A 27,034-nucleotide genomic window follows, 5' to 3' on the forward strand; every position below is an offset into this window, starting at 1 on the left:
AATCCAACTAATTCCTGACAAATATATATGTCAAATGTTCATTTTTTTCTCTGGGATTCAAAATCCTAACCATTTGTTTCCAAGCTCCCTCCATTAGCTGGAAGAACAGGCAAGTAAATGAAACAGGTTAATTCAAACAGTCTATCTTCCAGGTAATCTAAGAGATGTTTCCAAGAATATGAAGGGCACCGTTAACGTTGATATAGCTTGACTGTTCACCATGGCAAATGGTTCAAAATTTGGAAATATGCAATCAAAAGAGACGGAAGGTATTTTACACAAAGAGCAATTTATGAAAGTTTTTATGAAATAAGTTATCAAGGAAGGCCATTGAAGGAAACAGTATAAATGAGTTCAGAAGGCAACTTGGCACTTTTCTGGAGAGAAAAAACATTGGGGGAATTTGGTTGTATTGAGACCAATCATGGTCTTTTTGGACTTAATGGCTTTTTCATGTTCTTAGAAACTCTGGGGATAAAACAGAGAGGTTAAATGGAAATGTGAGAAAAAATTAGCAAAGATCATAAAGGGCAGTAAAAAGGCTTCCTATAGAAATATTAGTAGTAACAGGATAGTCTAGGTAGGAGTAGACCCAATAAGAGATGAAGGAAGGAAGCTTGTAATGGAGTGTGAAGGATTGGCAGAGATACTAAATATGTAATAAAAACGGAAAATGCTGGAAATACTCAGCAGGTCAGGCAGCATCTGTGGAGAGAGAGTTAATGTTCCAGGTCAATGACCTTTTGTCAGAACAGGAAAAAGTTAGAGATGTAACAGATTTTAAGCAAGTGCAGGGGCAGGGAAAGGTGGGAGGGGAGAAAAAACAAAAGGGAAGGTCTGTGGTAGGGTGGAAGGCAGGAGTGATTAAATAACAAAAGGTTTGATTGTACAAAGCAAAAGGAGATGGTAATGGGACAGGTAAAGAAACAAAAGAGGTGTAAATGGGAATGGCAGAAACATCAACAGCTGCCATCTGAAAGAATTGGGGCAGAGGTTATGGTCTGAAATCGTTGAACTTAATGTTGAGTCCAGAAGGCTATAAAGTGCCTAATCGAAAGATGAGATGCTGCTCCTTGAGCTTACATTGAAACTGTGTAAGAAGCAAAGGACAGAGAGGCAGAGTGGGAGTGGAGCAGAGAGTTAAAGTGATAGGCGACCGGAAACTCAGGGTCACGCTTGCGGACTGAACAGAGGTGTTCCGCAAAGCAGTCACCCAATCTACGTTTGGTCTCCCAGTGTAGAGGAAACCGCATCGTGAGCATCGAATGCAGTATAATAAATTGCAAGAAGTACAAGTAAATCGCTGTTTCACCTGGAAGAGTGATTGTGTCCCTGGACGGTGGGAAGGGAGGAGGTAAAATGCCAGGTATTGCATCTCCTGCGCTTGCATGGGAAGGTGCCATGGGAAGAGGAGGGAGTGCTGGGGGTGACTGCGGAATGGACCAGGGTGTCGCGGAGGGAGCAGTCCTTTCGGAATGCTGAAAGGGAAGAGGAAGGGAAGATTTGTTTGGTGGTGGGATCAGACTGAAGGTGGCGGAAATGGTGGAGGATGATCCGTTGAATGTCGATTACAGTGGATCATCCTACGCATTTCCGCCACCTCAAAGAGAAATGGCACTAAAGAGGTTACTAAAGCTTACAGTCGATAAATTACCAGGGCCCGGTAATTTGCATCCAAGGATTCTGAGGGAAATTAGGGAAGAAATGGAGGAGGCTTTGACTATAATTTCCCAAAATTATTTTGAAAAGTAAATTGTGTCAGAGGATTGGAAGGTAGAAAATGAGACATTGCTGATCAGAAAAAGGAAACTGAGATAAGCCAAGACAGTTAGTTTTACTTCAGTTGTTGGTAAACTGCTCAAGTCTAGCACACAGTGGAATTACTAAACTGGGATTTCTGAAAGGCAGGTCATGCTGATCAAACTTAGAGAATTCTTGGAAGAAATAACAGGGGACACACGAATAAAATGGATGTGGTCTATGGAGATTTTCAACAAAACATGTGATTCGGTACTGTATAAGAAATTTACGGAAAAGTAATGGCACATGAAATTAAAGGAAATGTGGCCAAAAGATAGAAAGATGGTTGAAGGGCAGAAAGCAAGCAAAGGTTTTCAGACTGTAAAGATGCAGTGAGCACTGTTTCACAGAGGTCAGTATTGGGGCTGCTTATATTTACTATATAAATAACAGATCTGGACTTATAATTGAGAGAATATTGAAATGTGTTGATGACAGCAAATTGGGAAGTAAGGTAAATTGTGATGAGGTTTGCAAAAGACTACAGGAGGGAAATAGATAGCCTAATGGCAGATACAGTTCACTGTAGAAAAATCTGAAGAAATAGATTTTGGAAGTAAAAAGAGGAAGAGAAATACAGCAGAAATAAAAGAAAAAGACTTGCATTTATATCGCGCCCTTCACTACCACTGGACGTCTCAAAGTGCTTTACAGCCAATGAAGTACTTTTGGAGTGTAGTCACTGTTGTAATGTAGGAAACGTGGCAGCCAATTTGCACACAGCAACTCCCACAAACAGCAATGTAATAATGACTAGATAAAATGTTTTTGCTATCTTGATTGAGGGATAAATATTGGCCAGGACACCAGGGATAACTCCTTTAAAATAGTGTCATCAGGTCTTTTATGTTCACCTGAGAGAGCAGGTGGGGCCACGGTTTAACATCTCAGCTGAAAGACAGCAACTCTGACAGTGCAGCACTCGCTCAGCACCGCACTGGAGTATTCAACTAGATTTTTGTGCTCAAGTCCCTGGAGTGGGGCTTAAACCCACAACCTTCTGATTAAGAGGCGAGGGTGCTACCCACTGAGCCACAGCTACATATGTTCAATTTTAAATGCAGTAGGAGAGCACAGGGATGCCCAGTGACCAGACGCACTAATTATAAAAGGTTGTGCTGGAAATAGATAAAGTGATAAAAGCAAACAAAATCCAAGGTTCGCATCTGGGTCTTAGAATACAAAAGCAAAGAGATGATATTTAACTTGTACAAGACCTCAAATTTGGCACTCCATGATTGAACAAAAACAGAGTGGAAAAGATGCATTGTAAATTTCACTAGGATGTTGCTCGGATAATTGATTACAGCAATGGAAAGACTTGAGAAGTTTTTTTTTAAAGAAATATAATGGTAGATTTTAACCTACTGGCAAAGCAAGGTAGGGAAGGTTGAGATGGTAGGGAAGGGCTGTAAAGGTTGTGCAGCATTCCTTCCCCACTCGCCATCTTAACTTACCTCAGGAGAAGCACAAGAGGCGGCTACACCCGGCAGGCAGGGGCCTACTTTACATTGGAAGGTCACAGTCCAATGGTGTAATTGGCGCGGCAACAGCATATTATCTTCTGGATTCGGCAGGCCTGCATGGGGCCAGCCCCAACAGCTGGACCATGGGAGGAATTGCAGAGTGGCCAGAAGAGACAAGTTTAAAAATATAATTTCTTTGTGCATCCTTGTTGTACAGGAGGAGCAGGGCTGTCCGCAAGGAGCCCCTGGTCACCCCAGCTCCAGGCCCTTGCAGTGCCTGTATTGGCTGCCAATCTCCCTCCCCAGCACTAACTTTATGCAATTGGCCAGTCCCCTGGGCCTCCGGCTTCCTCAGGCTCCCGACCTGATTATCGGTCCCGCCCACCCATCCTGACATAACTCCCGATGGTTTCGAGCAGTAGGCCATCCTGCTTTATTCAACTGAGGACAAGGAGTTAAAATGGCCCGGGACACATGCTGAGCTGCCTCCTACCCAGTACCCCTGCCTGCCCCCATTAAAATCGACTCCATAGAGTTGAGAAGGTTAAGGGGTGACAATAGGTCTTTGATTATGAAAGGGTTTGTTAAGATAAATAATGATAGATGGTTTCCACTGATTGGCAACTTGGCAATAAGAGAACACAATTCTAAGATAATTACAAAAAGAATCAAAGGAGAAGTTGAGAAAAAATCTGCATACAGAGTATGATAAGAAAGTGGAATTCTCTGCCACAAACTGTTGTTGAAGCAGAGCCATTAAGTCTTTTAAAATGGAGCAAAATAGTTGCTTTCAAAACAGGCCTACTAAAGGATATGAGGAATGCGATGAAACTAGGTGGCTCATGTGCAGAAAAGAACCAATACAGGAATGGCCTGCTCCTTTGCTGTAATATTTGATGATTAAACTGTAGTGATTCAGAAATCTAGCACTTCAACTGTCTGTTCATTCCACTGCTCACACAGTCAGGTTTAGTCAATGTTGCTGGTTAATTTCCATCGTGATTTGATGGTGGAAGTCACAGCCATTACAAGACAGAACACATTTAAATAGACAAATAATATACAAAGATACTTAAATATCCTTGATGTATATATTCTGCCAGACAAAACATTTTGCTTGCCTATAGAATTATCTATATGGGATCCAATAATGATTAAAGTCCCTTTAAGAATTGTAATTCTATATAAGGATTAGCATTCTACAGGAATAAAAACAGAAAATCGACCCAAAACTTTAATTCTGCTTTCTCTCCACAGATGCTGCCTGACCTGCTGAGATTTACAGCATTTTCTATTTTTATTCTAGATTCCAGCATCTGCAGTATTTTGCTATTGTATTAGCATTATACAGGATTTGTTTTAATACCTCTCGATGAGAATTATATGTTCTCCAATGAATTTTGAATAGGATAATACTTTGAATCACCATTTCCGCCCTGATGGTAATGATTCATGCAGCAGCTGCCCTGCAGGATCTTGCCTAAGCAGTTGTGTGTGTGTGTGTGTGTGTGTGTGTACAATGAGCTAATCAATGAGCTGAACACCATAATTTCCTTGCCCAGCAACCACACAAATGTACTTCCAAAAAGGATACTTGAACAGGTACCAACTAATAGTTTCCTCTCCCTATCCCTAGGACTCTTCTAGCCTGTATGGTGCAGAATACTATACAGCACAAATTACCCACTGAGCCATCAAAGAATATAATTTTTAGCTATTTGAGTAAAGAAAACAATTTCAATATGATATAAGAACATAAGAAATAGGAACAGGAGTAGGCCATTTGACCCCTCCAGCCTGCTCCACCATTTAATAAGATCATGGTGAACTGATCATGGACTCAGTTCCATTTCCCTGCCTGCTCCCCATAACCCTTTATTCTCTTAATGCTCAAACATCTGTCTATCTCCGTCTTAAATATATTCAGTGACCCAGCCTCCACAGCTCTCTGGGGCAGAGAATTCCACAGATTCACAACCGTCTGAGAGAAGAAATTCCTCCTCATCTCAGTTTAAAATGGGTGGCATCTTATTCTGAGACTATGCCCCCTAGTTTTAGTTTCCCTCATGAGTGGAAATATCCTCTCTGCATCCACCTTGTTGAGCCCCCTCATTATCCTGTATGTTTCGATAAGATCACCTCTCGTTCTTCTGAACTCCAATGAGTATAGGCCCAACCTACTCAACCTATCTTCATAAGTCAACCCACTCATATCCAGAATCAACCTAGTGAACCTTCTCCGAACAGCCTCCAATGCAAGTATATCCTTCTTTAAATACGGAGACCAAAACTGTATGCAGTACTCTAGGTGTGGCCTCACCAATACCCTGTACAATTGTAGCAGGACTTCTCTGCTTTTATACTATATCCCACTTGCAATAAAGGCCAACATTCCATTTGCCTTCCTGATTACTTGCTATACCTGCATACTAACTTTTTGCATTTCATGCACAAGGACCCCCAGGTCACTCCGTACTGCAGCACTTTGCAATTGTTCTCCATTTAAATTATAATTTGCTTTTCTATTTTTTCTGCCAAAGTGGATAACCTCACATTTTCCCACATTGTAGTCCATCTGCCAAATTTTTGCCCACTCACTTAGCCTGTCTATATCCCTTTGCAGATTTTTTGTGTCCTTCTCACAATTTGCTTTCCCACCCATTTGTGTATTATCAGCAAACTTGGCTACATTACACTCAGTCCCTTCATCCAAGTCATTAATATAGATTGTAAATAGTTGAGGCCCCAGCACCGATCCCTGTGGCACCCCACTAGTCACTGTTTGCCAACCAGAATATGACTTGTTTATCCTGACTTTCTGTTTTTGTTAGTTAGCCAATCCTCTATCCATGCTAATATATTACCCCCAACCCCGTGAACTTTTATCTTGTGCAGTAATCTTTTATATGGCACCTTATCAAATACCTTCTGGAAGTCCAAATACACCACATCTACTGGTTCTCTCTTATCCACCCTGCTCGTTACATCCTCCAAAAACTCCAGCAAATTTGTCAAACACGATTTCCCTTTCATAAAACCATGCTGACTCTGCTTGATTGAATTATGCTTTTCCAAATGTCCTGCTATTGCTTCCTTAATGGATTCCAGCATTTTCCCAATGACAGATGTTAGGCTAACCGTTTCCTATAGTTTCCTGATTTCTGTCTGCCTCCTTTTTTAAATAGGGGGGTTACATTTGCGGTTTTGCAATCTGCTGGGACCTCCCCAGAATCCAAGGAATTTTGGTAGATTACAACCCATGCATCCATTATCTCTGCAGCCACTTCTTTTAGGACCCTAGGATGCACACCATCAGGTCCAGGGGACTTGTCCGTGTTTAGTCCCATTATTTTACCAAATACTAATTCTTTTGTGATAGTGATTGTATTATATTGTATATGTTTTATAAGTCTTCTTGTAACTATAATTTTAGTAGCCTTTATATGTGGGACTAATAAAACAAGTACGCATGTACTTACCCAGTATCCTTAGCTGATTGACCACTCCATGTAAGCTGAAGAACACCCACAGTGACTGAGTGGTGTCCACACAGACCAGCATCCCTATGTTTATTCCATTAACACGATGATGGAGCTCACCATTTGGCAGAATGGTGAAACTGAAAATATCACCACTGTTGGGCACTGAAAAGCCTCTGTACACTACCCAATATTCCTTACGATCAAGCAGGAAATCTGGATCCGCTGGGAGCTCATTTATTCGCAGAGTGCTGGGGTCGCATGACGTCACACCAAAGAGCAGAGCACCATAATATGGCAACCCTAAATGCCCCACCTCCACATACAGGGTCTCCCCAGTATGCAAAGGCCGATCAGAGAACACCAGGGTCCTAGTACTCTCCTGCCAGTTTGTGCATGCTCCCATCCTGTCCTGAGAAAGGGTAACATCAGGCCCTCGTATATGATGAAAGTGAAGGTCGGTGTCGAGAAAAGATGGCAGGCCTCGAGAGCGAAGCCGTCTGTTGGTACAACACGGTAAATTATGATTGTCTGGTGCAAGGCTTTGAACTTCACCTAGATTTAGGTTTGTGATTTTTGCCACTACAACACTGTTCTCCAGTTCATTATTATTGAAGTTGGCGTTGTCATGACTGGGCTGAGGAAGGCAACCGCTTAGTCGTGCTGTGTTGAGTCGTGCTGAAGTGATGGTTTCTGCAAACATACTCTCTGCAACAGAAACAGAGAGAAATCATTACTGGTGTTACATCTTTGATCTGAAAACATCTTTTTCCACAGATATTATGATGCCATAGACATGTGCGACACTCAGCAATATTAAAGGTGAATTTGCCCAAACTCCATTAACTCTGATCAGGACTACCAATTAAAGCATACATATTTTAACTGTGTGGATCTGTTCTTTTACATTTTGTTCTGTCTGATTAGTTTCCTGCTGTTTCCTGTTTCCCATCACCTTGAAACTAATTTAGATGTATGTTAGTCAATAACTAGAATTGTTAGCTCAGTATCTATGTGGAAAAGGTTAATGTTTTTTTTCCTGTTTTGATGGTATTTTTCCAAATTGTAATGTCTCCTCCCTGTTTTAAAACCAGCAAGTAGGACTTGGAATAGATGGGAGCCTGCACAAATCGGAACAACAATCGGATGCTGGGGCTGTTCCAAAACTGTGTGCACCTGCACAGCTATATTGTCTGCTGATCAAGGTGTGGAATGAGAGTGCTGGGAAATCAAACACTTTATTCGATTTATCCAGAAACTCTATCAAGCTCTCCCTGTTTAGTAAGTCAAATATAATGTAGAGCTCCTTTAAGTGATCAAACTCACAATATTGAAAAGAAAGCCCCCACCCTTCACCAGAATGTATTTCCAATTCCTACATTCTATTACTGTCTAACTTCTTACATCAATGGTTAGTGTAGAAGCTGGGAGTACTTTATGTTGAGAATTGGATGCAAGTGCATTCATCACAAGACCTTCAATAACTGACATAGAGATGAATTCATCAATCAAGCATTCAGCCTAGAATCAAATCCATCGGTTAAAGTCTGGTGTTCAATGCATTAAGCCAGAACTAGACCTTCAAGACTGAAAAGAGAAGTGGGACAACAGATGACAGAGTACAGGCTGGGCTCAGAAATACAGCAGCAATAGGACATATGACAGGGATGGTCCTTTGTATTGTTTGGATTGGGGGAGTAGGAAGAAAGTTGCTTGATGTCTATGTCCTGGGTCTTGTTGGAACTATGGACAGTCCTGGGCCAAATCACTGATAATCAGCCAGCAAAAAAGATGTGCACTTTTACACGGGGGAAATTTACCAACTGAAACAAACCCTTAACTTTAAAAAAGACATGCCCCACAATCATCACAACAGTTCTATAAACACCCTTGAGCTAAACTGTATTCCCACACCCTTGGTTATTGTGGCCTTTCTTTGATTAGTGCTACACATTACTGAGTTACATTTAAAGACCATCACTAATAGTCAATTGTAGACTGTTCTGAAAAGCCCACTTAAGAACAATAATTGAGTTCTTATGAGGAAATAGTTATTAGTTCTACCATTATTATAATTTCAGTCGTCTGTGAAAGCCAATCTGACAGGCGTGGGTGGAGCATAAAATCATGGTGTTTTTAGAGCTCCTTTCACAGCTGTACAAACTATGAATGGCAAGCTTTGTTACAGCAACCATACAGAATATATTACGACATTCTTGTTGTTGGAATTGGAATTGTGGTCCCATTTGAGCTCGCTTTATCAAGTCGTCAGTCCAGATTGAGCTGAATTGATGAAGCTGCCGAAGGAGTACATCAAGACCTTGCTTCATAGGCAGGCTTTTAGTCATTTAGAACACAAGGGCCTTCACTGTGGTTCATCTGCTGAACGACTCAGACTAAAATGCCATATATAGTAAAGCCTCTTCCAGCAGGTACTAAATCCATGGGGATTAAGCTCAATCCCTCATCTATTTCTGTTAACTAGAAACAGCACACCTGATGGTTTCTGGATGTTACCACCAAATCTTTAGAACTGATTTGTTTTCACTGTTGTGCTTGAAACTTGGTTAACTTTTAATTGCTTATTGGTTATCTGAATTTTCTTTTTTTTAAATGGATAGTCATGCAAGTATTCAGCTACTAGTGGAAAGCCTCTTCCTTTAAAACAACACAGAATCAAAGAGTCACAATTATCATCTTAATTTGTCCCCAAGGAGACTACACGCTGATGTCCGGACATGCAAATACATTGGAAATGATGTACTATTTTGGTTCCAGATGTTTCCTCTGCATCATGAAGTGGGAAAAGGGAGGATTTTCCTGTATTTTCGTGCAACTACAAATCAGTTTTTTTCCCCTTGTTTTGAACAGTACAAAATATGTACCAGCCATATGGATTTGAAAAGGGATTTTTTTTTTGCATTAAAGAAACTAACCCCTATCCCCCACCTCCATTATGGAGGATAATGCTTTAATTAAGAATCAAATAACAGTATGTTAACAGTTGCAGTCTTTGTGGCATGAGTATTCTCATAATGACCACAGTTACAGGCAGGGCCATCCATAATACGACCAAATTGGCATCAACCACAACATTTTAAAATGAGCTGAAAGGATTCATCAAGTCATTTAAACCACAGGTCTGCTGTCATTCCAGCAGAGACGGGCTGTGCTTGCTTATTTCAACTGTAGTTCCTGTTTCTCACATGACAACGGATAGTGAATGGAATGGAATGGAATGAGAAGCAGAACATAGTCTGCAGCTTCTGAATCTATTCACTGATCAGGCCTAAGTGGGTGCTGTTAGGGGAGTTTAACAAGTTAAGAATACTATGATTAAAGCACAAAGATTAGAGGTTGTAGTTGCCAATTAACCATTTGTCTGCCCTCGTGCTTTTATTCTACTTTTCCTCCATTTAGTTTTCTCAGTAATAACCACTCACCCAGACATATTCTCCAATTAAGCTAGGGACCCCATCCACAAATCAGCACGCTACTCATGTTTCAACTCTGTATTTACTAGTGATTTGCTGATGCATAGAGGCATTGCTGGCCCATAGTGAGCTCAGATGCACTGTGACTTGCACCTAATTTAGGTAGCGGAGAGGATTTACCTACTGTGCCTAATATCACTGTGTAAGGGAGGTAGTCACATGAAATTTGAACCTGAGGGAACTATTTCTAAACTGCACACTTAAAAATAGTAACAATTTAACATAAAAATATTCTTCTTGAAATGTTGTTAGAAGAATGGTGTTTCATAAAGTGATCATTTGGAGCATGTTCCAGTATCCAAGGTGACTTCTAGTTTCTAAGCATATCATTCTAATGGCTGCAACTGTTGCCAAACTTCTCTCAGAATTTAAATACTGAAATCACTTCATTTATAGCATGCGTACAAAGGTCAAAGAGGAGTTCTGCACTGAGCTGCAAAGTATCCGGGATGGGGGCATGTAGCAGTACATTTAGATGCTTACTCCCCCTCAATGTCCAACTGTAAGTGAAGGAGAAATCAAGAATTTTTTTGGGGTGAAACAGTTAAAGTCTTTTGGTGCATTATCTTTCATAAAATGTCGCAAATAATTACCATTTAATTTCTAGCAAATGTTTGCTAGCTAACAAAGGATATTTTCAAACAGCAATTATAAAACTGATGTCATTTGTTCTGATCATCTGATTAAATTTGATATTATAAATATGGTTTACGCTCTGCATTAAATACTTTGACAATGTATTAAAAATCAACGTTTTGTGATAATACTTCATTTCTTTTGAAGTATTCCTTCATTATGATTTGAATTCCGATTCAGTGTGTCACAAAGACTGGCTTCATTGTTTAGCAGCCATCAGCAACAGTCCCAGCTGCTGTTTTTTGGCCAGGCTCCACCTCTTCCATCGCACCTCATACATTATATGTTAAGCAATTTTTATGGGTATGGATGATAAATTTAGAATATCCATGAAAAGAAGGAACATGGTTTGTGATTCAAAGCATGCAGATTTGAGCAGGGGCATTGTGGCTTGATAAGATATGGTATCAGTTGACATCCTAGGTGTGGCAGTAGAACTCCTTGAATGACAACTTATGCTAGATTGCTGAGTAACTGTCATTAGTTAACATACAATTTGGGACTATGTTGTCAAGTGGCCTTCAATCACCAATTAAAACTAGGTCACTAAAATATAAGGGGCAGCGTAACTGGGTGGCAATGTTGTTTGGCCATCTGCCTTTTTGAATCCAATCCATCTCAGCTTCCAAGTGACATGGACACATGAATACATGCCAACCATCAGCAATTCATCCATGTGCCAATTTGTAAATGGATCAGCTTTTTTCACTGGGATTGAAGATATCAGTATTAACCATTTAGATTCCTTAGAGGGTGGGATTGAAAGCTGATGGGACCACTCAGATACATTAGAAGTCTGGGTTGGAGGCTGTCAGAACCAGAGCTTTTCGCACTGTTACCAATATGATCAGGGTATACCTGCAGCTAAAGTCATGACAAGCACACATCCAACTATAATTTCCAGTTAACTCCCCATCTTCACATGTCAGAAGGGCTAAACTAAAGGCTGTTTTTGAGATTGTGTAAATGTTTTGAAGCTGTTGGGTCAGTTTTTGCTTGTTTTCTATATTGGTAGTTACCCCCCAGCACAACACACACACACACATTTGGCAAGCTTACAGACACCAAAGGGATGGTTGGTGTAGAAAGCAGCAAAATTCACAGTTGGGCTAAAAGGGAAAAATGGCTAGGGAGTACTTTTGTTCAAAGCAGTTGAGCTTTTTGTATTAATAATAAAATTGTTTCTCATATGTTAATAAAAACATTATTATTGCAGTATGGAGACCTCAATATATTGCTGCAATGACACGGCCAATAAGGAGCAACCTGGAGCAAGTCCATAGCAAACAATGGCAACTGTCATTTCAGAGTAGTTCGAGGGCTGCTCTGGAGCTGTCCAGTCCTGGAAAACCGTGTAAAGGATGCAATTTCCAAATGTTCCTTGGCTCCAGAGCACCCATCAGACAGGTTGCAAGTTGTTGTTTGCTAGGGAGACACATGAGGATTGTTCCCAGTGAACAGACTAGAAAGGAGGGACCTACTGAAGAATTTCCATGCTAGTGGAAAAACTCATTTTTAAACAAACCTCTGCCCCTCCCACCCCCCCCCCCCCCCCCATCCCCGAGATATTAATGGTCGGATCTTTCACCTTTGACAAGACTGTAATACGAGCGGTAGTGGATCGGCCGCCTGTTAGAAAAGGCGCCTGATTTTCCTCTTCATCGGCTTCAATGGGAACAGAAATTGGGTTGGGTGTACAAGGATGGCCAATCCGCTTCTGTCCAGTTTACACCCCTACTGAAGTGGAAAGCTCTGGCGATTGATAACAACGTAATTTTCTACAAAAAGGAGCACCCTGACAAAAATGTCCTTCCTCTCGACCTTCCTTCCTTCGAGGCACATTATTGGGCAGAGTGAAAGCAAATCTACTCTATCCCTGCCTGGCTTTTATTTGATATGGGAGTATTTGACATGGACACCTGACAAGAGTGGAAACGGTGCTCCATTCCCCATCACCAATATCCCTCACCTTTTGGGCATAATATTTCAGCAAAATATGTAAATGAAAAAGATGTAAAATTTGGTAAACTTTTCCGTGACAACAATAGGAATGTAAAGTAGGAAGAAAAGAGTGTGCTTTCCTCCTCATACACTGGTACATGATTAACGGTTTTAGCCCATTAGAAAATGTGCAGCATTTTGGAAAAAGATTATATCCATTCTGTACCTCTCCGATTGAAATAAAAGTGTGGTTCGGATGTGCAAGTTTGCAGCTGGTTTATTAGTAACTGAAAATTTACTTCATTCACTGACAAGTGATTATGGAAGAAATTCATAGCACATTCAGGAATTATTTTCACCTCACATTAGTCTGTGTGCACTCTCTGTGTATTATATCTTAATCTTGGATTTTGTAGCAGTGAAATATATAAAACATAGAAAATAGTGCAGGAGCAGGCCATTCGGCCCTTCGAGCCTGCACTGCCATTCAATATGATCATGGCTGATCATGCAACCTCAGTACCCCATCCTTCTCTCCTTACCCCCTGATCCCTTTAGCTGTAAGGGCCACATCTAACTCCCTTTTGAAAAGTTCTACCAGGAGTGGGGTTCAAACCACACAGTTATAAACCCATTATATCTTAAATCCAACACCTTAACCACTCGGCCATCCTGGTATGAGCATGTACTGACAGGAGAATTTTTATCCCACTAATTGAGGGGTTGCAAATTATTTGGAGAAAGAAAAACTGCCATTTATAGCTGTTCTACCACATAACTAGGGAAGATATTTTTAAATATCCAATTGGAATGAAGAAGCCACATTGTTCTTCCAAACAGTAGTGTGCTGTAATGAACATTTTACATTGCACTTATGGCTGAATCGACTGAAAAGTAGAATTATAGAATTGTTTCGCTTTATGTTAGATTTGCATGCTTTGCAGGCGTGATGCTGATACTGGAGAAATGCTTTTCTAAGCACTATGCCTCAAAAGGGAAACGTTGCCCTTTTGGGTAATCTTTGGGCAGGCTCAGTTTCTGGAACATCCTGCTCCAAAAATAACATCTTACTGTTGTCATAATTGACTCCAGGAAAATTCTTGCTGTGCAAATGTGATAATTACTGCAGTCATGACATTTATGCTATTTTGAAATATATATATATTTTTAGCATAGATATTAGCTGATGGATCCACATACTGAAATGACGTCACTGCACATCTCAGTTTACAAGCACCTTTTGATCCCTTTCATTTAATGAGGATGATGTTGATTGTTTAAACTGGCAATGCCGGTGGCTGAATCTCTAACACTGTGATTTAGTACGAATCCTTCAATTTAAAATACATAATTCTAAGTCATTTACACTAATGTCATGCAGATTAAATTGTGTGTGAGTAGGTTGGACAGACAACAGCTGCATGCTCCCAACACCAGTATCAACTTAAACTGACACTTACATACAGTGCTGAAAACAAAACATGCTGCTTTTTTATTCAAACTTTCATATTAACACTTTCCTATTAACACAATTTGAAAGTACACAATGTACAGGAACTTTAGGCTGCTCGCTCACCCACGAACAGAAAGTGCTGCTCTGAAACTGATGCAAATCAAAAATAATTGTTTTATTGGTAGACTGTTAATGGCAGAATTGCAACATTAGAGAAACTGCACGTTTGTAAATGTAAGGATGCAAGTTATGAAATCTAAAGTTACAAGGCAAAAAAAACAGTGCAGCACTGAAATGCTATGATATCTCCCCAACTGTTTTACTGAATACATTGTTTGGTTTGTTCCCTATGAGTTGAGATATCATATGGTCTGCACATGGCCTCTAGACAAAAACTTGACTCAAATTTAGGCCAGTTGTTGTCGACATTCTTTCCAAAATCATTTCTAACTGGACGGTTGTTGAAGGTTACATGATCACTGGCACATGATCCTTTGACTCTGTAATCTTTTGGGTGTGCTCTTTCTTAAAGTGTATTTACTGTTTGGAGATGGAGATTGTAGGCTAATTGATAATTTCAATGCCACTCTGTGACATGGATATGGTACATTTGCAAGCAAATTGCATCAACATTTCCTTCTCTACCTTCTAGATTGAGAGTTCTGCCTTATAAGTCACAAACCTTGGTCTCAAAAGTGAAAGATGCAGGTGGGCTCAAGTAATAGGCAACCCAGACTTATACTCATCCCGACTCTTCTTTAGAATTTTTGGAGGTTTTATTTTTACTGTTGGAATACTCACCAAGCATTTGGACCTCTTGTGTAATTCCATAAATGTCAATCAACGCCCAGAGTGGTCCTGAAACATTAATGCCACACTGGAAAAGAACAGGGTCTTCATCGTTCACATTGTAAAATACTCGTCCATGTCTGTCTACCCAGAAAGCAAGGACATTGTCTTTCAGAGCGAATCTTTCAGGTAACGCTTTGGCCCAGTAACCAGGCCTGGTTACCAAGTCAGGACATGCATACTTTGGGATGTCTACAGAGCTCATCAGAGAGGGATCGTGACTTGTAAAACCAAACCGTAAAGCACCGCTCCATCCATGAAGGACCACTGATAACCGTAATCTCACTTTCTCATAAAGGTGAACTGGACGGTTGCTGAAGGTTACACCATTACAAAAACTGTTTTTCCGGGTGGCTTTTCTGAAATGTGAGTCCAGACGAACGTTTTTGCCTTTGGACTGCGAATGAAACCGAGGAGGTTCAGCGATGTTAGGATGTGCTCTCCGTTCATGACAGCTAGGTGGAACTGTGTAATACTGTCGAGCAGATCCAGAACGGGCCTGGTGAGTTGCATCTGTAAGGTAAAAAATAAATGGCATTAGAAAGGCTGGCAGACTTTACTTCAATATAACTAACTCCATTCCTTCATGTAGGTAAATTGTTTATCAATAATAACTTACATGAAACTGAACATTATAACCGGTTTCACATCAGAGTTAAGACAGTTGATATAATTGTTTGCCAGGTACTTATGCTTTAGATATTTGCACCTTTTCCCCCTTCTATTATAACTCCACGATACCCCAAATCCTCCCCCAGCAGGATTGTAGGATGATCCTGCAAGAAGTGTGATTCAAGCCAGAAGAACTTGATAATATCAGTTTCCATAAAAAAGTAAACTCTTCCTCTGTTCAGCTGCTTGATCTGGTGGCACGACTAAAAACTGGTGAAATTGGCCAATAGAGGCAAGTGAGCTCCTTCGAATACCTGATAGCTCTAGCACTCAAACTCACAACTTTTTGTTTAACAGTCAAGCACTGGATCTTCAAGCTCATCTTTCTGGATAGCACAGTTTAGAAAGAACCATCCTCCTTGTCTTACATAGATTGTTTTTGGCTCAGAAGGAACAGATCTGTTGTGACTACAGTAGTGGGCAGGCTAACAATATAAACAAATTAAGTCTGCACTTAGAATTGCCAAGGCATCAACCACCTGAACCACAATAGTTGCTTGAACATTAAAAGTTTTCATTACTAAAAATTCTTGTCCCACATCTCTAAAAAGAATGGTTAGCAACATCTTAAATAGTTAACGGTTGTAGTGAAGATTGTATCCAATCATTTAATAATTCCGTGCTATCTGTATTATACATCAGAATGCTTTGTAAAGCTATATGCAGCAGACAGATTTGCAAGTGTTGGAAATTTAAGGGACTGTACATTGAGATTGGGAATGCTCCCAAAGCACATTGCTCAAACCTGGTTCAATCTGTAAAGCCCAGAATGGGCGAAAAAAACTCAACTGTGTCAACATATTCACATACTTTTGTGACTCGTCGTGTGTTAAGTAGGGTGCTATTCTGGAGTAGCTCCAGAATGGTTAAAATACAGTGTATAAAACGTTTTCCAAAATAGGCTGCTGTCATAGCTTCCTCATCGCTGATTGGTCAATATGCTTCTAGCTGTTTTGAATGCTCTGCTACCCCTGTTACTGGTCGTTTTATTGGCTACTAATGTCATCCAGAACAAGAAAAAAAAGAGAACCACTTTCACTTAACATATCTGTATGTTGATCGAATAAATATTATTGAGATAATTGGAGGGATGGATTTCAAAGTCAGGGGACTGTAAAGGAATTGCTGGTTGGTTAATTTTGAATATATCGCATCAGCAAATAAGATTACTGGAAAAGGAAACTTCAGCTTTAAAATAAAGATATAAATCAATACGGGGGTGGCAGAAGCCAGTTAAGAATATGGAATAGAACAGCTGACCCTAATTAGAGCAGATTTTAGTATCTTTTTCCCAATCACCTTGTACTGTGACTGCTTATCCAGGTGACCTGCACATAAAAAGAATTGGCATATAAAATGTAAAAAGTCAGCAGCCAGGCACATGGAATAAAACAACAAACGCATCAACCTTCATAGAAATGACTTAACATTTTCAATCTCCCTTCTTCTAACCTCCATGTATGTATGTTTTTGAAGAGAGTATAATGAAATAAAACAAGAAAAAAAATAGTCTTTATGCATTTTTCAGAAATCAGATTTTCGTGACCTGTTAAACAAATAACAAAACACTGTAGATGCTGCAAATCTAAAAACAAAAACACAGAAAGCAAGAAATAGTCATCAGGTCAGCATCTCTGGGGAAAACAAAGAAGTCGATCAGTTGACGTTTCAGGTCTAAGAACCTTACTCATTGTCCAGAAGCCTCAGCAAGTGGCCAACCCACTGAGTAAAAGGCTCTGGGATTGAGTTCAGGCACTGGCGGAATCACTAGAAGCACTATTTAAAGGAGCACTCGGCTGCAGCTGCTCGTAGCAATGTGTGCACTTGATGGATTTGCTTGTGAGAAGCAGACCACTGGAGGGGGAGTCCACTTCTTCCAGCGCTTTACATCCTGTGAGGATAAGGCCATGGAGCTTGTGGGGAGGCATTCTGCTAATGCTGAGGGGAAACTTGAAGTCGGCAGTATATTGCTGGCACCAGTTTAGTGACTGAACACCTAAACCGTTGGCCTGGCATCTCTTTGAGGCTCCACACAGACACCCTCATCTCTGACCTTTAATCTCACCCATTCCTCGACCCTCCTTTCCTGCAGATTCACAGCCGTGGAGGGCACAGGAGGAGGAAGATAATGATGATAATGGTAAGTGGAAGAACAACACAGACACAGCTATCTCCTTGTCAACTATGATGATGAGGATGATGAGGAGGAAAATAAAGGGAATGATGAAGAAGAAGGAGGTAAAGGCAGACCAAAGCCACAGAGAGGCAGCAGTGCAGTAGGTGACAAAGCTGCCCTATTACCTCTTTGATGAAGCGCACTCTTCTTATACACACCTCCTCAGTAAGGCCCTCATATAACCTGCACTGCCTGAATATTCATTAGTAGGAGAGGAGGTAGTATCTGGTGGGTTGCATCTGCTTTAAATGCTGCTTGACTCTCCTTTGCTCCATGTTGTGGTTCTCCTCCTCCATGATAATGGCATATAAGGGTATTCCAGAGGGAGTGCCATACTTGCTCCCGAGAAGCCCTCATAGGGTAGGGAGTGGGGTAAATCTTACAGTGATTTGACCCTATCAGAACCAGTAAGAAAATAATCCAGGTTTGTATGGGCAGAATATATATTTTTTTAATTGCAGGAACAATGTTTCCCAGCCCCAGGAATCACGAATGAAACTCTTCAGGCTCAGTAGCTCCTCACTTCTACCTGTCTCAGGAGGTCCTGGTAAGAGCTGTGCCTTATAATTCTCAGTCTAAGTTAATGCAGGAAACATGGAGTTACAACATCATTGAGCATTTATTTAAATGAGGGACTCAGGATGTGGCGGTTGGTTTGCGGGAAGGGACAAAAAGTGCGAGCCAATTAGGGAGAACTGGCAGAAACAGCTACTCCTTAATTTTCCTGCTACAAAAGTTTACGGGCATCCACTATGCATTGGAAATACACTGCAGAGGTTATTTTACAATTCAACCCCAGGTGGCACTACACCCCATAAATGACATCATTTTAACAAATTAATAATTTAAAGAAAAAATGATCCATTTTATAGTGTTGGCTGTAGTACATTACAAAATGATTCCATTGTATGAAAAGGGATTCGCGCTCCCCAAAAATGCAACATTTCCCATTTTTACCACTGGAAAGAATATGATATTCTGAAATCAAGGTTAAAAAAAGGTTACATTTATTTCCAACACCAGATTTCTGATTGGTCACCTTGGAGGACAAGATCAGATTTATGATTGGTCTTCTTGGAGGAAAAGACATATCTAGCAGTTTCTAAGGTATGTGTAATTAGATCCCGCCTGCCTAAGTAATCAATTACTTTGCAAAGTGTAATTCGAGCCATTCTGACTGCCAGGGTCCAGACAGAACTGAGCTCACAGAAGATAGGGCTCATTCTTGTGGGTTAAGACCTTCTCCTATCTCCAAACAGGTCCTGCCCTGCCAAATTCCTCCCACCCACTGAGTTTCTGACCTTTTCCCTCCCCAACAAGTTCCTGACCCTGACAGACAGAAAAAAGCAGGAAACTATAGACCATTTGGAAAAGCATTATTCAATCAAGCAGAATCAGCATGATTTTATGAAAGGGAACATAAGAACATAAGAATTAGGAACAGGAGTAGGCCATCTAGCCCCTCGAGCCTGCTCCGCCATTCATCAAGATCATGGCTGATCTGGCCGTGGACTCAGCTCCACTTACCCGCCCGCTCCCCATAACCCTTAATTCCCTTATTGGTTAAGAATCTATCTATCTGTGATTAGAATACATTCAATGAGCTAGCCTCAACTGCTTCCTTAGGCAGAGAATTCCACAGATTCACAACCCTCTGGGAGAAGAAATTCCTTCTCAACTCGGTTTTAAATTGGCTCCCCCGTATTTTGAGGCTGTGCCCCCTAGTTCTAGTCTCCCCGACCAGTGGAAACAACCTCTCTGCCTCTATCTTGTCTATCCCTTTCATTATTTTAAATGTTTCTATAAGATCACCCCTCATCCTTCTGAACTCCAACGAGTAAAGACCCAGTCTACTCAATCTATCATCATAAGATAACCCCATCATCTCCGGAATCAGCCTAGTGAATCGTCTCTGTACCCTCTCCAAAGCCAGTATATCCTTCCTTATGTAAGGTAACCAAAACTGCACGCAGTACTCCAGGTGCAGCCTCATCAATACCCTGTACAGTTGCAGCAGGACCTCTCTGCTTTTGTACTCCATCCCTCTCGCAATGAAGGCCAACATTCATTTTGCCTTCCTGATTACCTGCTGCACCTGCAAACTAACTTGTTGGGATTCATGCACAAGGACCCCCAGGTCCCTCTGCACCGCAGCAGGTTGTAATTTCTCCCCATTCAAATAATATTCCCTTTTACTGTTTTTTTTTCCAAGGTGGAGGACCTCACATTTTCCAACATTGTATTCCATCTGCCAAACCTTAGCCCATTCTCTTAACCTATCAAAATCTCTTTGCAGCCTCTCTGTGTCCTCTACACAACCCGCTTTCCCACTAATCTTTGTGTCATCTGCAAATTTTGTTACATTACACTCTGTTCCCTCTTCCAGGTCATCTATGTATATTGTAAACAGTTGTGGTCCCAGCACCGATCCCTGTGGCACACCACTAACCACCGATTTCCAACCCGAAAAGGACCCATTTATCCCGACTCTCTGCTTTCTGTTAGCCAGCCAATTCTCAATCCATGCTAATACATTTCCTCTGACTCCGCGTACCTTTATCTTCTGCAGTAATCTTTTGTGTGGCACCTTATCGAATGCCTTTTGAAAATCTAAATACACCACATCCATCGGTACACCTCTATCCACCATGCTCGTTATATCCTCAAAGAATTCCAGTAAATTAGTTAAACATGATTTCCCCTTCATGAATCCATGTTGCGTCTGCTTGATTGCACTATTCCTATCTAGATGTCCCGCTATTTCTTCCTTAATGATAGCTTCAATGAGAGGTGATCTTATCAAAACATATAAGATAATGAGGGGGCTTGACAAGGTGGATGTAGAGAGGATATTTCCACTCATAAGGGAAACTAAAACTAGGGGACATAGTCGTTGGGAAAATGCTGGAGTCCATTATTAAGGAAGCAGTAGCAGGACATTTGGAAAAGCATAATTCAATCAAGCAGAGTCAGCATGGTTTTATGAAAGGGAAATCAAGTTTGACAAATTTGTTGGAGTTCTTTGAGGATCTAACAAGCAGGGTGGATAAGGGGGAACCAATGGATGTGGTGTATTTAGATTTTCAGAAGGCATTCGATAAAGTGCCACAAGGAGGTTACTGCACAAGATGAAAGCTCATGGGGTTGGGGATAATATATTAGCATGGATAGAGGATTGGCTAACTAACAGAAAACAGAGAGTCGGGATAAATGGGTCATTTTCCGGTTGGCAAACAGTGACTAGTGGGGTACCGCAGGGATTGGTTCTGGGTTTTCAAATATTTACAATCTATATTAATGACTTGGATGAAGGGACCGAGTGTAATGTAGCCAAGTTTGCTGATGATGCAGAGATGGATGGGAAAGCAAATTGTGAGGAGGACACAAAACATCTGCAAAGGGATATAGACAGGCTAAGTGAGTAACATCTTGTAAGTTAACTGCATTACGTTAGTGCATAATTTGGTACAGCTTTTCTAACCAAGTGTCAGACCGTATTCTCATAGAGTTGCTGACATCCATTGGTAGAACAATAAAGCAGCTGACAAATTCTCATGACATGACATGTGAAACGAAAAAAATCGGCAAGCTAATTCTGCATTTAGCATTCATAATGCTCACTTAACATACGCTATCTCGAGTGATAGAAAAATAAAGATTAGTTTTATTACCTGGATTATAAATGTTCTGAAATTTTGTCTCACCAGAGGTAGATGCACGATGATATCATACGTATAACATTTGTATTACAAGAGGACTTGTATGGCTATTCACAAACAATTGACCCTGGGGATGGAAGTAGGCACTTGACTATTTATTTGGTACTAACTACTCCATTACATTAATATTCCAGTTTTCTATTGGGAATAGATAAAAAAAAGTTTTTTTTTAAAACACAGAAATGCAAAATGGTCATCACAAAAAACAAATTTAATGATGTTTACTCAGCTTGTCCTTATAATTACTGCAAGTACCAATGAGAATTAACTTAGTATTGAAGTGTTGGGAAGATCCTGGTAGTATATTGGTGTGTACTTGTTAACATCTGTTGGTAACCTCTCCAATTGCACATTCTTCTATGTGAGGTGAATTGTTAAATGTATCTTTTCCCCACATCTAAAATAGTTTGACAATTTTTTTCTTTCATTTGCAAAATACAGATATGATATCTATCATTTTCATTGCAAACAAACTATTGAGTTATGTAAAGGGATGCATTTCCAGTATGTTCAGAGATCTCTTTGGATTTGGTACTTATGGGAATCAGTGGGTTAGCATGGCTGTATTAACCCAAACAATAAACCATGTTGCTATGAGCAGAGTTAACAGAATGTACACAAACAATGCCTGGCTCTCACAGAGTCCGGCTGAGAATGGACAACATTTGAGCAGAATTATCTCAGACTGATTAAAAGAACAGTCCCATTCAAGTAGCAAGCCACTATACAGAACACAATGCTTTGTAATTGAGTTGGGAAGCTAACAGTATAATTATCAGACTGTTTACAAAAAGCAACTATTTTTTATTTTGATTCTATTGAAAATTCCATGCAGGGAAAACAGATGGTGGCCCAAGTAAACTTCATAAGAAGTTTATAATTTAATGGACATAACCTGATTGTTAATCTTCACTTGCTCACATTCCATTGTGCATAAAAAAAGCACACAGTATTCTTATGGGATAAAGGGAGTGGGTGGGGAAATAATTGCTATTTGTAATCATGGATTCACAATGCGAGGAGATTACAGGGGCTCTTAAGAGTTTGCAAGGTATATTAACAATAGTCATCCTGGAATTTTATGAAGCAGAAAATATTTCTGAAAGCCTTTTTTATAAGATGTCAGTTTTCATGTAAGTACAAAAGTGACACAATTCTACAAAAAAGGCTCTCCATAACTGAAACGCTTTTGCTAATGCATCACTTTACTGTTCTGTCTTCGCCTTTTCATAGAATCATAGAAATTTACAGCACGGAAGGAGACCATTCAGCCCACTCTGCCCACGCCGGCCCACCAAGAGCTATCCAGCCTAATCCCACTTTCCAGCTCTTGGTCCGTAGCCTTGTAGGTTTCAGCATTTCAAGTGCATATCCAAGTACTTTTTAAATGCTATGAGGGTTTCTGCCTCTACCAGCCTTTCAGGCAGTGAGTTCCAGATTTACGATTCAGAAAAATATCACTCATGCATTGTAGGTTTTATTTTCAGCTAACCTTTCAATATTGAGCAAGAAAACTTTAACAACTACAGTAAAAGTGCAAATTCCTTTTAAAGCATTGCTCCAGTCACATTCTACTAGTTAGCTGCAGCCATTTGAGTCCAGTTAATTTTTAATGCTGACTTATAAAACCAACAATAACTTCCCTCTGGAAAAATAAGAACATGAAATGTGAGTTAGTGTTCCTTGTTCTGTGGCTGGGCGTAACCATTTTGGAAGTGCATCGCTGTAAAAAGCATCACAGCTGCACTTTCCTACTCACAGCTTCACTCCGTTTCCTTGACAGCACATGGTACCATGACAAAAGTGCTAAATTATAACATCTGTCATTGTACCAGATAAAGGGCAATCTCTTTTTGAAACTGCCTTATGATAAAATAACTGTTTGGTTAAAAGCTATATAAAGTTTTTGCAAATGAATACTAAGATTTTCTGCTCAGCGCTCCTGACATGTGTTGGGAGAATACTGGAAAATTCTTCATTCTCAGGCCATGATTTTCCGATTGTTAAAATAGCTGATTGGAAAAGCATGGATGATGGTGGGTGCACATTTTCCCGATATGTGGTGTTTGACAGGAGCACTGAGGTGGAAAATCGAAGCCACCAATATCTAATTTGAGAGTACTGCTCCGTATAAATAAACAGCAGCACCGTTGTTCCTGCCTCAGGCCTACCATCCCGGAGCTGTACTGTTACAAAACAAATTTGTTGATCATGTTAAAATGTCAGTGTATTTGGATTAATCGAAGAAAAACTACTGTTAGGTTCATATTGTTTTGTTTGAAAATCTGACTGAACCAGGGAACAGATCTTTGTTTATCACAGAAGCATGCAAAAGGAAACATCTGGGTTCTAAACAGTACACATATGATCATACATAATATGGTACATTTAGGAGCAACTTTATTTTGCATCACAAATAATTGTACAAATATTGAATATAGTCAATCAAAAATATATGCAAAAGTATAATGGCAAAAATACACAATATTGAGTAAACAATAATACATATTGTAGCATTTGAATGCAAAGATCCTATACTGTGTTGGATTATAGTATGGGTGGAAATCTTTCAGTATCTGCAGGAGTTTCTGCTATATTTCAATGATATAGTGAAGGTTGCGCTCTTGTTACTAAGGAGACAATCAGTCTGTTAGTAATAAGCTAATGCCTTGAATTTAGTAATCAGTTTTAAAGTTACTTTGCTAGCTGGGATGGCATGATTAAAATATTAATATGTGTAGCTTCATAGCCAGAGTTGGAATTTTTGGTTGTGAGCAGTTGTCAAGCCCAGTCTACGGAAAATATGTAAAGGAAGCTGGCATTACTGCTTTGTCTCATAAGCTGTAAATAATGTTAATACCTTGGTTGCTTATCTATGTCAAATGCTAACTTCATTTGAAAGAAATGCAATGCATAAAATTGCAGTTCTGGCTACTAGATTTTAGTTTTGGCAAAGCCTAAGATGCATTCTCCAGGAGCAGATAGGTAAAAGATCACAGAAAAGGAAAGAGAAATGCATCTGTTTTATTCAAAGGCACTAGTGTTTGCACCGTTGCTTGCTAAAGACTACAAGAAGTATCTTTGTCGAAAATAAGTGTATTAATCCCTTGTGGACTTGGTGTAATTTTCTCCAAGTATTACACTAAATAGAATCTTGTTGATATTTCTACTTTTGTTCTTATTTCATCTGTAAATAAAACAAGTAATTTAGCCTGCACACAGTGGCCTAGTAGTGTGGTTTCTCATGCCTTTTGCGGCAATGGGAGAATGTGGTGGGCATCCAACATATACTCTGGCAAGAGACTGAATGCAATTTGGGGTGGATTGGTGGAACTGGGCTATGCTAATGTATATGTGGCAGTTTTCAGATCATAAGAAATTTAATTATTTAGGGTGACTGTAGTCTATACATGAACAGGGAGTGGGGAAAAGCCCAAACTGAAACGAGGTATAATCATGGTTTTGGTTAGAGACTAGATTGGTCAACATCCTTACCAACTTTTACTCAAATCACAAATTACTTGCAGATCATTTTTGTGCCTCATTAAACCCCCCAAAATGTACCATGCTCAACCTCTCATTAGCTCTCCTTTCATTAGTTGAGGATGCCAAACTATTTGGTTCCAGGATTTTGCAAATATTTCTCATCTGAATTCTAGAAAGTGCATGTTAGTGCTTCAGGTTAGCTCTTCTCTCTGTGTGTAAGCATCTCAATCTCCAATTATTAACTCCACTAAAATGAGAAAAGCAACAGGTTTGAAATTGCAAGCATAAATCTACAACTTCCTACTCTACATGGCAATATGCTTCAACAAACAGGCACCTTCTGTTTTCTTAAATTGTTTAACTGCCGTAAAATGTATTTAAACGCTAAAGATAGTCATTATTTTTCTATCCATATCCAACTGTCTATACTTGTACTGCGGGCTAAAGCGTAGTGGTACCTGGCACACAAAGCTACCTGCCACATGCCCATTCAGTTCTAGCAGCTCTCCTGAGAGACATAGAGGATTCTGAACTGTTCGCTTTGCATGGTGGCAAGGATGAAAATATGAAGGGGAAGAAACAACAAGGAGAACTGGGAGAAGATTAAACAGAACAAAACCAAAAGCCCTCTAGGGCAGAACGTGTTTACACATTAGAAGCTTAACAGTGGAGTGCTCAGCCTATGTTCACAAATAAAGGCTTCCAAGCTCAAGGATATCAAATGTCATGTGAATTCTAAATTAAATTCTCACATGAAGTTCTGTAAATATAGATTATTTCCACTAATCATTTACAGACATTAAGAGTACACACATGTCTTTGGATGTTGCATTTGGGGCATTCAAAATAAACCAATCGTTACTATTACTGAATATATCTAACAAAATCCTATTTTAATACACTCTGGGGTGGAAATTTGTTACCGCCCATTTTGAGGCGTTAATCCAGGCGGAGCGGTAAGTGGAGCGCCTTGAAAATGTTTGTGCCTCCCGCCGATAAATTTGGTTGAATCAGGCCAAGAGCTGACAATGGCGCTAAATCATCTGTTACACACCTGACCTGGGGGGCGTTAACAAAAACCTTGCGTTAAATTCTGAAATTAATTGCGCTAGCTCCGATGTCCGATTTGAAATCCCACTGTCGGACTAGTAATGCACCCATTAAAGTTTTCAATTTCAGTTGTTAGCAAGCTGTACTGTTATGTCTGTCTGCCGCTGCAAACGTGGACACTCACGCACCGTGCTCTGTGTAAACGTCGCACTGACTGTGACCTCCGAGGGATGCGCTTCCTCATCACTTTGAGTAACCCCCAGTTAGCAACTGTGGAAGGCCGTACTGACTGTTTTTTCAAATGTGATTAGTGGCAATCACTGCATGAGGCGGCCGCAGCGAATTTAGCAACTGGGGCTCTAGTGCGGTCATTGCACTCGACTGACATCATGATCGGAGTGATCGTTAGTAACCAGGCGCTAGCGTTTCGTGTCCCAATTAGCCCTCAACTGAATTTTCCGGCAGAACGCTAAAAGCTGTGCGCCCGGTCGCTAAGCTATTACGCTCGCTTTAACTCCTCTTCTGGCCGCGAACTGAGGCACTAGACAACCCAATTTCAACCCCTCTTTCTTTTAATTAGCTGCTATTATTTATTTTCAAACTAATTGCCTAATTTACAATCCTCCTAAAGATAACAACCAATCTTTCTCAAAATAAAACCACAGATGGAAATATGCCTGGAAGACATTTAAGTTCCACAACATTTTAAAAGTCAGTGTCCAATCCGCCTTCAAGAGAAGAGAGATCAAATTATGAACATCCCTCAACCAGCAAAGAAGGCCCCTACTATCACAGGAACTTCTCATATGAAAA

At 40.2% G+C, this 27,034-nt stretch overlaps 1 protein-coding gene across 3 annotated transcripts in view; it reads right to left on the reverse strand.

Annotated features, from left to right (window-relative positions):
• The window catches only part of neurl1b (neuralized E3 ubiquitin protein ligase 1B), a 643,022-nt gene that overhangs the window by 17,560 nt on the left and 598,428 nt on the right, over positions 1–27,034 (reverse strand). For 2 of the 3 annotated variants that reach the window (XM_070878442.1, XM_070878443.1), the window contains 2 exons: positions 15,071–15,631; positions 6,746–7,453 (listed from right to left, as the gene is read on the reverse strand). In XM_070878442.1, coding sequence (XP_070734543.1) covers positions 6,746–7,453; positions 15,071–15,631 — 1,269 coding nt within the window. The remainder of the gene's footprint in view (positions 1–6,745; positions 7,454–15,070; positions 15,632–27,034) is intronic. The other variant, XM_070878444.1, reaches the window with a different exon arrangement.

This window comes from Pristiophorus japonicus, chromosome 4 (genome assembly GCF_044704955.1).
Source record: "Pristiophorus japonicus isolate sPriJap1 chromosome 4, sPriJap1.hap1, whole genome shotgun sequence".
Taxonomy (NCBI): Eukaryota; Metazoa; Chordata; class Chondrichthyes; family Pristiophoridae; genus Pristiophorus; species Pristiophorus japonicus.